General features: G+C 43.8%; 1 protein-coding gene across 4 annotated transcripts in view; it reads left to right on the top strand.

The window, feature by feature from the left end:
* The window catches only part of LOC139578286 (transcriptional enhancer factor TEF-3-like), a 31,281-nt gene that overhangs the window by 12,264 nt on the left and 6,071 nt on the right, over positions 1-12,946 (top strand). The window contains exons 2-8 of one of the 4 annotated variants that reach the window (XM_071405690.1): positions 4,585-4,649; positions 5,733-5,795; positions 8,553-8,669; positions 8,805-8,827; positions 11,129-11,190; positions 11,361-11,491; positions 11,751-11,924. In XM_071405690.1, coding sequence (XP_071261791.1) covers positions 4,585-4,649; positions 5,733-5,795; positions 8,553-8,669; positions 8,805-8,827; positions 11,129-11,190; positions 11,361-11,491; positions 11,751-11,924 — 635 coding nt within the window. Of the gene's footprint in view, positions 1-4,584; positions 4,650-5,732; positions 5,805-8,492; positions 8,670-8,804; positions 8,828-11,128; positions 11,191-11,360; positions 11,492-11,750; positions 11,925-12,946 lie in introns of all 4 variants that reach the window. The other 3 variants (XM_071405688.1, XM_071405689.1, XM_071405687.1) reach the window with 3 other exon arrangements.

The following is a 12,946-nucleotide window of genomic DNA, read 5'->3' as shown; positions in this document are numbered from 1 at the left end:
CTTGGATCCTATTTCCTGATCCCAGTCTCTAACCTACCTGACCTAAACCACTGAGTTGGCCAAGGACAGGGTCTGCTGCTCCGTCGCCCTCTCTGGAGTCTAGACACCACCCATTCAGTTGACACAGTCACACGATGATGACCTCATCATGGTGCTACTGAATGACTACTTCTCAGTGTCTCTGATCTGTCTGGATAATTTTTAAAATCATACCACCCGTCCATTTCTGGGAGTGGCAGGGACATCTGATATATAGTGCATTCGGAAAGTATTCAAACTGCTTGACTTTTTCCACATTTTGTTACGTTACAGCCTTATTCTAAAATGAATTAAATAAAAATTGACACAATCTACACATAATACCCTATAATGACAAAGCGAAAACAGGGTTTTAGAAATGTTTGCACATTTATAAAAAATATAAAACAGAAATACCTTATTTACATAAGTATTTAGACACTTTGTTATGAGACTCGAAATTGAGCTCAAGTGCATTCTGTTTCCATTGATCGTTCTTGAGATGTTTTTACAACTTGATTGGAGTCCACCTGTGGTAAATTCAATGGATTGGACATGATTTGGAAAGGCACACACCTGTCTATATAAGGTCCCACAGTTGACAGTGCATGTCATAGCAATAACCAAGCCATGAGGTCAAAGGAATTGTCCTTAGAGCTCAGAGACAGGATTGTGTCAAACCACAGATCTGGGGAAGGGTACCAAAATATTTCTGCAGCATTGAAGGTCCCCAAGAACACAGTGGTCTCCATCATTCTTAAATGGAAGAACTGAGCAATCGGGGGAGAATGGACTTGGTCAGGGAGGTGACCAAGAACCCGACGGTCACTCTGACAGAGCTCCAGAGTTCCTCTGTGGAGATGGGAGAACCTTCCAAAAGGACAACCATCTCTGCAGCACTCCACCAATCAGGCCTTTGTGGTAGAGTGGCCCGACGGAAGCCACTGCTCAGTAAAAGACACATGACAGCCCGTTTGGAGTTTGCCAAAAGGCACCCAGAGGACTCTCAAACCATGAGAATCAAGATTCTCTGGTCTGATTGAACTCTTTCGGCCTGAATGCCAAGCATCACGTCTGGAGGAAACCTGGCACCATCCCTACGGTGAAGCATGGTGGTGGCAGCATCATGCTATGGGGAAGTTTTTCAGCGTCAGGGATTGGGAGACTGGTCAGGATCGAGGCAAAAATGAACGGAGCAAAGTAGAGAGATCTTTGATGAAAACCTGCTCCAGAGCACTAAGGACCTCAGACTGGGGCTAAGGTTCACCTTCCAACAGGACAACGGCCCTAAGCACACAGCCAAGACAACGCACAAGAAGCTCCGGGACAAGTCTCTGAATGTCAGACCCCAGACTTAAACCTGATCAATCATGTCTGGAGACCTGAAAATAGCTGTGCAGCGACGCTCCCCATCCAACCTGACAGAGCTTGAGAGGATCTGCAGAGAATAATGGGAAAAATTCCCCAAATACAGGTGTGCCATGCTTGTAGCGTCATACCCAAGAAGACTCAAGGCTGTAATCACTGCCAGAGGTACTTCAACAAAGTACTGAGTAAAGGGTCTGAATACTTATGTAAATTTGATATTTCAGTTTTGTATTTTTAATACATTTGCAAAAATGTCTAAAAAGTGTTTTTGCTTTGTCATTATCGGGTATTGTGTGTAGATTGATGAGGAGAAAAAACTATTTAATCAATTTTAAGGCTGTAACGTAACAAAATGTGGAAAAAGTCAAGGGGTCCGACTACTTTCCCAATGCATTGTAAACACATGAACACCAGCTTCTTAACAGCTCATTAATGACTAGGTTTAATGGTAACAAATACAGGATGCTAATTTTGAATGGGCTGAGTGGACTGGGAGGATGTCATGTGTGTAGAGACTGTGTGACAGTTTGTGAACATAATGCCCAATCTTGGCTCAAATTATTTTATAAGCACAATGCCAAAAATCTAGATTCCACTCAAGTCACCCCAGAGACCTCGCCAAGTCACCCCAGAGACCTCGCCAAGTCACCCCAGAGACCTCGCCAAGTCACCCCAGAGACCTCGCCAAGTCACCCCAGAGACCTCGCCAAGTCACCCCAGAGACCTCGCCAAGTCACCCCAGAGACCTCGCCAAGTCACCCCAGAGACCTCGCCAAGTCACCCCAGAGACCTCGCCAAGTCACCCCAGAGACCTCGCCAAGTCTTCACAGTGACCTTGCAAAAAGTATTTGCCTGCTTTCAGTCAGCAACTGCAAAGTGCACAAGAAATGTGGAACACTTTTTTAAATCCAAAGGGATTAAAGAAATATGCATTGAGGTGCTCAAACAATTGGCGAGCGAGTGCATCTTCTGATAAACACTGAACGCTTGAGCAGTTCCAGCCCGGAAATGAAAATAAGATTCAGAGTGAATGAGTGCCGTGACTGGGCTGTTTGTGGAGACATAAGGAGACTGAGAGAAAGTTTTAAATCCATAAAAGCATGACACAAAGGGAGCCCTACAGCTGTGTGTGTGTGTGTGTGTGTATAAAGAGGTTACAATCGCCCTCCTTAATTTAAACTCTTTTGTGAACATGTCGCCACTTCACAGAAAACCATCACCGCCAAATTCACCGCAACGCCCTCTAATGCTAACAGCTGCCACTTTCATAAGTCGTAAATTTGCCTGCAGTGGACTAGGCCCCTATTAAACTTTAACACTGTTAGAGATTGATTAGTGGAAAGTTACTGTATGTCGGAACAAACACCGTCTGCTAGAACCTTATCCCCAGCAAGGAGGCTCAGAAGAGAGCTGGAGAAACTATGTTGTGCATTCCATTCGGAGGTTGTGTCCCAAATGGCACTCTATTCCCTATATAGTGCATTACTTTTCACCAGGGCTCTGGTAATAGGGTGCCCTTTGGAGTGCAAGCTGAATCAGATCACTTGTATTGCCTGCCAGTGTTTCTGGGCTCCTTCCTCGACGTAACCGGGCATTCTGATTGGTTCAGACGGGGTAGGGTCGGGTTTTCTGACCCAAGCATCACTATGTGAGGAAAATATTATGCTGGTTGTTCCACGTTGTGTTGCGTGACTGATCTCTCTCTGTGTTAATTCACATGGAGATGTGGTGTGACAGGGAAAAATTACAGTGTTTAAGAGGTGGTGCAAACTTGACTCTTCTACAGCTGGGAGGCACGCTGAGTGTGTGTGTTTATATAGTACCAGTCAAAAGTTTGGACACCTACTCATTCAAGGGTTTTTCTTTATCTGTACTATTTTCTACATTGTACAATAATGGTGAAGACATCAAAACTATGAAATAACATATGGAATAATGTAGTAACCAAAAAAGTGTTTAACAAAATATATTTTAGATTCTTCAAAATAGACACCCTTTGCCTTGATGACAGCTTTGCACACTCTTGGCATTCTCTCAACCAGCTTCACCTGGAATGCTTTTCTAACAGTCTTGACGGAGTTCCCACATATGCTGAGCACTTGTTTACTGCTTTTCCTTCACTTTGCGGTCCAACTCATCCCAAACTATCTCAAGCTGGTTGAGAGAATGCCAAGAGTGTGCAAAGCTGTCATCAAGGCAAAGGGTGGCTACTTTGAAGAATCTCAAATATATTTTGATTTGTTTAACACTTTTTTGGTTACTACATGATTCCATATGTTATTTCATAGTTTTGATGTCTTCACTATTATTCTATTATAATGTAGAAAATAATAAAAAAATTAAGAAAAACCCTTGAATGAGAAGGTGTGTCCAAACTTTTGAATGGTACTGTACGTGTGTGTGCATGTGTGTACAAGGCCAGGGAAAGAGGTGAGAGGCCACATGACCATTGAACCAAGTCCTTTGCCCTGTAACCAAAGCCTTGATGGAGGAACAAGCCTAAGATTTACTGCAGGCGTTTTCTATAAACATTGACACACACAGACCAGCTGCCTCTCCAGGCCAGGCCTCCTTCGTCACTCTCTGTGGCTGTGGTGTCTCCTCCGAGCCCGGCCTGGGATCGCATGGCTGCTATACCCCTTCACCTGCTCAGCCAATGTGGCCTGTCTTTCAGCAGCACCAGCCCCACAGGGTACACAGACCAGGGCAAGCACACACACACACACACACACACTAGTGCTGTTGCACACACATGTACGTACTTGCACATACACACCCACACACTTGCGTTTACACAAATACACACTTTTACTGATAACACATCTACATACACACACACACTTACACCAATACAAACACATACAGGACACATTAGCACAGACTCAGACACCCCTCCCACCTCTGCAGCTGATTTTCCTAGCCAACAACGTCCAACATGCTGATGATAAGTTAGCAGTACCTCATCATCCCCTAGCTGACCTATCCTCCAACTGACACCATGCCAAGCCTGTTGCATTTACATACATTCAACAAGGATTTACACTGTTGTACATATCACTATGAACTAATAAACTAAATCAAATTTTGCATGTAAACAAATCCACAAATCTCATTATATATTGAATAACTTTACATTTTCTCAATGCAAATAATTTCTTTAATGTCAAAACTAAAATGTCAATGTGCTGGCTCTTTCAGGACGAAACGAGCTGATAGCACGGTACATCAAGCTACGCACAGGGAAGACGCGGACAAGAAAGCAGGTGGGTTTCGTAACACCACTCCACTTTCCCCTGTATGTTTCCTGCCCTTTCTCCCAAACCATGTGCACCCCTTAAACAACCCACTCACTCCATGTCTGTCCAAGCTGTCTCCAATCAGGAGCTGGAAAAAACCCAGAGAGGGCTAGGGGAAAGCCCTGACAGCAGGAAATTATGCTGCCGTCACTCCTACACATTCCCGAGCCCCAACCCCGTTCTCATGCTGAAATGGGTCTCTCTCTCTCTCTGATTTAGAGGGATGGGGCCCAATGCACAGATGCTATAGGATCAGACGACAGTGTGTTTCTTCACCACTTCACCTAGCACATAACCCAGCCTCCTTAGGAGAGCAAGAAGCAGAGCAATACAGGATCTTTACGGCAGAGAGGACACTGTAGAGGGCTGGATGGGGCAGAGATTTGGACCCTATCTGGGACATGGGATTTCAAGAGATTGGGACTATAAGGTTTCATCTGCCAAAAGATGATTCTGAGATAATTGGCTTTAAAGTTCCAAACCCTCATTGGTTTGAATGGTGTCAGCTATTTTTATCTTATTATTTTGAACTTAACAACTTGAGTTGGGGTAGTTAGAGTACTATATAGGCAAAGAACATTGAACAAGGCTATGTCAATAACATTTTGCCAAAAATGCAGAGAACCTTATTGTCCCAAGCGCTCGATTTGATATGGAGTGACTGACTGACATATTGGCACTGACTGATGTTGCATTACATAGAGGGAGAGGGGGTCCATCTGTGTCCCTTTATGTGAAGATGTGATGGAGGGAAAGAGGGAGAGGGGTTGGAGTTGACAATGAGTTGAGGAAGGGTAGAGTGAGAAGGGAAGGGGGACACCTGCTGGTCTAGCAGTGGCCAGGGCCATGAACAATTCAGTTTGGTATTCTTAATAAGTGACATATTGGTTCAAAAAGTCTCAAGACAATGACATCATAGAATGAGAAAAGGAATATTATTGTTTGTTGTACATTTCCTCCATGGAGGATAGTTGGCCGAACCCTGTACAGCACATCTGCCATAGACCTGATCTCTCTCTCTTTTTCTCTATCCCTCTCTCTCTCCTCCAGGTGTCCAGTCACATCCAGGTGCTAGCGCGACGGAAGGCCCGGGAGATCCAGGTGAAGCTGAAGGTACGCTACGTGAGTCTCCCCCCTTTTTGAATCTTGAACCTGTGCACTGCATTGTGGATTGGCTTGAAGGGCTAGTACCATCGCAATGGAATGGGTAGAAAAACGAATCAAACAGGTTCTAAATTCCGGAAGATTTACATGGATCCACCGATATAACGGAGCAATTCGACCTTTTAGAACACAAGTCATCCACATTCTAAACCTCCTCTCCCATGTCTGCCATGCCACATACCATGGTGTTACAGTAGGGACCTTGCTTTCAATGGGAATGTCAATGTCTACCATTCTACCCATTCCAATTGTATGACTGCTACAGCACTAGCTATGCAGATCATTTGGAGTAGTGTGCTGGTGGCTGATGTTTTTAAGGTAGGGGTATTCAACCTGGGGTCTGCCTCCCCCCCTAAGAGTCCACTGAGGTACTGCAGGGGGTCCGCACAAATATTTGTATAAAAATATCCCTAGCAACAGAATATTGCTAGCAACAATAGAATAAAGGAATTTTGTATTACATACCTACTGTTGAAAAATATCTTCTAATGTTGTCAACTTTATTTATCAATCCAAATATTGAGCAAATTGAACTCATTGGCGCTGAGTCTAGGTCCAAAAGGCTTCTTAACAGCTTCTACCCCCAAGCCATTAGACTCCTGAACAGCTAATCAAATGGCTACCCTATTTTCATTGTCCCCACCCCACACCCATTTTTACACTGCTACTCTCTGTTTGTTATCCATGCATAGTCACTTTACCTCTACCTACATGTACATATTACCTCACTTACCTCGACTAACCGGTGCCCCTGCACATTTACTCTGTACCGGTACCCCCTGTATATAGCCTCGCTACTGTTCTTTTATTGTTGCTCCTTAAATTGTTATTTTTACATTTCTTTTTTTTCTCTTTTTCTTTTTTACTTCAGTTTATTTTAGTAAACACTAACACTTTTTTTCTGAACTGCATTGTTGGTTAAGGGCTTGTAAGTAAGCATTTCACTGTAAGGTCTACACTTGTTGTATTCGGCGCATGTGACAAATAAAATTTGATGTGATTCAATTACACTCAATGGAGTATCTGACATGGGCTTTGAAAAAGCACCCGCTACCAGTGCAGAAAGTGCCGCTGGCTGCTCCTAAGCTTTCTTGACTTGATTAATGTTTTGCCAACACACGGCTAACCTTCATTTAACCAGCTAAACAGCTGTTCTTAGTGAAAATGTGTTTGGAGTTACCTTTCTAGCTACTAGGCTATGTTAGAGTTTACACTTCCTCTTCCAATTATATGGATGTGGGAGGTCAAAATAATAATAAAAAATGATCAAATCCATTCATTTTAAGATGTTGATTACCTCTCCTTGCCATTCACCTGAGAAGACAAGATGTGTTTTTTCTTATTTTATTTGCTAACATATGATGGGGGTCCCTGGGTCACCGGTTTTCCTGGGCAAGAAAAGGTTGAAAAAGCCTGTTTTAAAGTGTGAAGTTGTGTTGTTGGGGAGGCTGTGGTGCTGCTTGGCTGTAGCCATGGTGTTGTTCTAAAGCCACAGAGCTCAGACCATCAGGAAGGCTTCCTATGGTCTTCATGCCATGTTATTCTCTTCTCATTTTTAAGTTTGATTCCATGAAAAAAATTACTCAATATACCATGGCCTTGATATCCATGAATTCGATGTGGAATTTCTAATGGTTCCCATTCCTACATTTCAGTACAAACAATATGGAGAGACAAAACAAATACAAACAGAGAGTGGGTTGTATTTAATAGCACCACCTTAATTCACGTGGGTGTTATATGGAATGCTTAGTCCTATGATGCATATCTACAAATGACCACAGTAAATGTGGATACGCTCCAGCATCCCTGGCCTGAGGCTTGCTGTGCACGATATGAACAAATGCGTTTGTCAGGAGAGAAATACATTTTTGTATTGTTCCTTCCAGGCATTTCATTTGGTAAGTATCTCAATAAAAGTGTTCCTGTTTGGTGGGTGAAAGCTTTCCTAACACCTCCCGTCCCTAGCACTTTCTTAGTTTACATTTCTTACTGCAGACATGCACGCAAACACACACGACAACACAGCTCTCCGTCACCTTGGACGGTGGCCACTGGGCCACAGCTGGCAGGGCCCAGCATTGGTCACAAGGCATCCTCTGACAGGCCTTTTTAAATACATCTTTCTTGTAACTGAGAACACTACCAAATGTACTCCCCATATTTCAGCTATGCCCTTGTGTCAGCTGGTTCTAGGAACAAGATTGTGCCGTGTGGCCTAGCATTAAGTGGCTGAGAGTGTTGGTAGTCCTCGATGAGTTGGAAACTGCTCAAGTCGGCATGATGGACACACGCACAACAGAACAATAACGCTATACCATAGACAGGAATGACTGCTGTTTCTGGTAGCCACCATGTCACCTGTTTACTGTTAGCATTTAGCCGCAAACTAGCTTGATCATTACCATTAGCATAGAGCTAGCCCTCCGACATGCTCGACCCAGCTCCCACTGTGACCTCTAGCAGAGACATAGGCCACTTGTCAACACCCCCCGGCCTCTGCCAAGGCAATAAACTTTACTTTCAACCTCAGGGATCTTGACTGCAATATCACCCATCCTCCCAGCCCAGCCCCTATGATCAACCTGGCTTTCACCCCTCATTTCCCACCCAACAAACAACATAACGAGGCTAGTATTCCCACAGGGTGCTGACTATAATGGAGAGCGTGACCTGACCCCTGGGCCTTGCTGTGTGTGTCTGCAGGACCAGGCTGCCAAAGACAAGGCCCTCCAGAGTATGGCCACCATCTCCGCCACCGCCTTCCAGAACAAGATGGCTCTGCAGGGGCTGTCCAGGCCAACGTACCCCACTGCTGGTGGCGTGAGTAGTGTGTGCAGACAGACAGACACACCCTGTCCTTGAGCAACACTGGGGGATACATATACAGTAGAAGGAGAGCTGGTGTCATGTAGAGTGTATGTAATAAAATATGTTTCCATGTTTTCTTTTTTCCAGTTTTGGCATGGCGGTCCTGAAGAGTAAGTTACAACCCTGTGTGTGTGTGTGTGTGTGTGTGTGTGTGTGGTGACCATATTTCTGCAAGTCATGAGTCATGACCACAGTAAAATTCCACATGACCGGTAAGCCACGGAAATCTCCTTTTATGCACTCTGGACATGCGTTGGTACTATCCAACTCGCTAACGACTGTCAGGTCACTAATGGCCTGGTACCCAGCGCTCTATTGTCTCTCTAACCACTCCGACATCAATGCAAAATCACATAAAACACTTATCAAAACAGTATGTGCTTTTGAAACTCACCTTACTGTGATCGATCAATTTGAAGAAAGTTCAACAACAGGTTGAAACAGTGGAAAACATGGTCGTTGTGGATGTTGTTTCAAAGCCAAACCCAACGAAATGGACAGCTTATTAGAGCTTATGCATAGGCCAAAATTTGAGCCCATGTCCATAAAAAAATAAGGAATTACTGCATATTACCCACGGCAGGAAAATATTATTATTTTTTAAACACAGATTTAAGATGTATTTGGTACATAATTGGTCTAGCCTATGCTCCAAAATGTAAAAAATTCTAGTAATGGCCTTTGAGTGTGAACTGTATTATTATGCATACTGGATGTACTGGTTACCTTATGCTACACTCCAAACGTTCTGTATAGTCTGGGAGAGAACGTATAGGCCTAGGCGATGCTGTTGGTTAATTGATTGTGCAGTGCGACTTAGTTAGCCTAAAATTATAGTAAGTTTTTATTTGATTTTGAATATCCTAATTATTTTTATTTTCGAAATTAATAGGCTGACACATTACCTTCAGGTACAGAATATCTCACCACTGCGTTTCCATCTCCTCCTTCATTCCTTTCTCAAGCGCGCAGAGAGAGGGTCTGTCAACGGATTAATTAAATATGTTTTGTTGTGAAAACGTGTTACTAATTAACTACTGGGCAACTACAGGAACAGGGTTGGAGAACCCATGGCATACAGTTTGGCCAAATTGGGCATAATATCAGCTGCCATGCAGCAAGTGGCTGCAAGCCCTCAAAAAGTGGTTGACGTGTGGAGTGAAACAGGAATTCTTATAAGCTATAACGAAGACGCAGGGAGTCAGGAAGCCGGTGCAGTTGGTGAGTTTAATATGAACGAACATCGAGTGAAACTACAAACACCCGTTTTATCTCGACATGAAACAATACTGCCTGATTGGTGACAACAACGGAGTGCTAGATAAAGCGGGAGTGATCAGGGAAGTGATGAAGTCCAGGTGCGACTAATGATGAGGCGCAGGTGTGCGTAATGATGGGTTGCCAGGTCCGGTGGGTAGTAGACAGGCGACGTCGAGCACCGAGGTGGGGAGCAGGAGTAAATGTGACATAAGCCCAGGAATTTCTATATGCAATCCTTTGTGAAAGCAGAGTTTTGATGGTTGCCACTAAAATGAGAAGGATCCCAACTGCTACTTTTTTTGCGACTTTTTCCAGTCAGCAATATCCTAGAGTCGCATCATGCAGCCCATAAATCGTTTGACTTCTAAGACATTCTAAGGTTTGTGTCATTTCACTAAAGTTGCCAAATAACTCTAAATCTAGCGTACAGGACCTGTTTCAAATGGTTGCTTTTCAGCTCAACATAACCACTTCATATGCGCACTTACTCTAGAATGGGAAAAATATTATTTATATTCTACGTTCAAATATATTATTCTTACTATAAAATAATGTAAAGTAATGGCAAGGGACTTATAAGCATATCTTGTCAGCTAAATGAACTAACCTATATCATGGAGCATAGCCAGATAACATACAGTAGGCCAACTCATATTCTGTTCTTCTGAAATACCTTTCCTTCATATCATAATGTTTCTTTAAACCTGCCTAAAATAAATAATGGATTTGTTGTGATGGTGTATATTATTAGACTTTTAACTGTAGATGTTCCAAAGGCACATCAGAGGCTTGTATGTGTGGAGGCCTAAACATGTTTATATTAATTAACGGTCAATTACCGCGAGACCTGCAGTCATTTTCATGACCATTTTCATGACCATAACCAGCTGACAAAATATCATGATTCCCTATGCGTGCGTGCGAGCCTGTCTGACTGTCAGTAAAAAGGCATAGGCCTACTGCCACTGAATAAATAGAAATCACAATCTGTCAAAACTGAATGTGACAAAGTAACATCTTAACAGGTTTATTTAAACGGCACTTTCGTTAATGAACCTGAGCCCCCAGTGTGTTTAAGGGTCTGCCGGTCTAGTCATGTGTGTGCGAGGGGTCAGGGTGTAATGTGTCTACTGCCTGTCTTGTCTCTCCAGCATTAAGCCCTTTTCCCAGCAGAGTTACGCCATGCAGACGTCCGGCCCACCCCCCATAACAGGTGGGTTTTCTCAGCTTCCCTTCATGTCCCCATGTGTCGACAGACGTTGTCATGGTCTGCAAGTGACGAAGAGCTCCAAAAGAGCTCAGAGAAACTGACAGTATGCAACAACATTTTTCAAACCTATGGTATGTTCTGTTACTCTGCGCCACCCCCCTTCTCTACTTCAGGCTATGAGAGCATGGCAGGCCTATCCATGTCACCGGGCGCCCCCCCGTGGCAGGGGCGGAGTATCGCCAGCTCCAAGCTCCGCATGCTGGAGTTCTCTGCCTTCCTGGAGCAGCCTCAGGACCCAGAGACCGTGAGTAGTAATTTAGTAGCCACTCGCCCTGCCTATTAAGCCTCCACATTCATATTCATCTCACTTAGTTGATAGGGACACTTTCAGTGCTCATCAATGTAAAAGTTTGAGACATAAAGAAAAACAATATCTCCTCCTTTTCATCCAACCCTTTCCCTAAAGCTGTAATGTGAACTTCCTCACACCATGACTGCATTTTGACCATGAACTGAATCAGTGCTCTGAAAGTAATCAACATCTCTCGCTCTCTGTTTTCCAGTTTAACAAGCACCTGTTTGTGCACATCGGTCAGTCCAACCCCACCTTCAGTGACCCTTACCTGGAGGCAGTGGACATCCGGCAGATATACGATAAGTTCCCTGAGAAGAAGGGAGGGCTGAAGGAGCTGTTTGAGAAGGGGCAGCCAGACACTTTCTTTCTCGTCAAGTTCTGGGTGAGTCCAAGCAGAATCAAATCAGAGGTGTGTGTTAGTGGGCACATTGTAGTGTGTGTGGGTGAGTCTCTGCTTTCTGAATAGAATCATGGAAAGGGACTCGAAACAAAGAATTAGTCGCAGCACAAAAGGGGAACTGAGAGAGTATTTTGTAAGGTAAAGGTTTTTGTAGCACTCTCCTCAGTAGTTAATGACATAAATGTGTTAGGTGTTGGGATAACTTTAGCACTGGAGCTAAAGGGATTTAGTAACGATTTCAGTTTGAAGGAAATTAAGGCATTGATTAAGACCTGGCTGTTTTCTGCCCATGGGTCCAGTGGGTAGAGGGCACATTGTAGCGTGTGTGACCGCAGCCTTTGGTGCGAGAGTGGCAGGGCTTCTCTTTCACTGGGGAAATCTGAGCCTGGGCACCTGTCCCCTCGCTATTAGGCTGGATCCACTTATTTATAGGTCCCTCAGAGAGAGAGAGTGTAAGGGAGAAAAGTGTGTGTGTAGTGTTACGAGGAGCTGGGATGCAGGGTTAGTTAGAAAAGGACATGAGAACAGAGTCCACTGTGTCCATCTCCTCTGACCACTTCTTTGCCATGTGGATAACTTACTTCAGAAACACAACTTATACAGGCTCTATTCTACAGAATGGAGATTTTCAGAGCTTGATTATCATGTTTCCAGTCACACCTTTACATCCCAACTCTATATTCCATTATGATCTCTCCCCTAGTTGGCTTGTACATGATGTGTTAGTCACCCTCACATGCTCTTTTGTGAAGTTATTTATTGTAGAGAGAGAAAACACATCAGTGAGTGACAGAAACCCATTGTGTCCAACAAGCCTTTCATCAATATGACACCCGCTTACTTCATGTCAGAGCTCTGATAGACTCCGGCACCCATGACATATAGTACCTTCAGAAAGTATTCACACCCCTTAATTTTTTCCTCATTTTGTTGTGTTACAGCCTGAATTTAAAATGGATTACATTTAGATTTTGTGTCACTGGCCTACACACAATACCTCATGT

The sequence above is a fragment of the Salvelinus alpinus genome, chromosome 6, assembly GCF_045679555.1.
Source record: "Salvelinus alpinus chromosome 6, SLU_Salpinus.1, whole genome shotgun sequence".
Taxonomy (NCBI): Eukaryota; Metazoa; Chordata; class Actinopteri; order Salmoniformes; family Salmonidae; genus Salvelinus; species Salvelinus alpinus.
The sequence above is the reverse complement of the archived record's forward strand: the minus strand, read 5'-3'. Positions and strand labels throughout refer to the sequence as shown.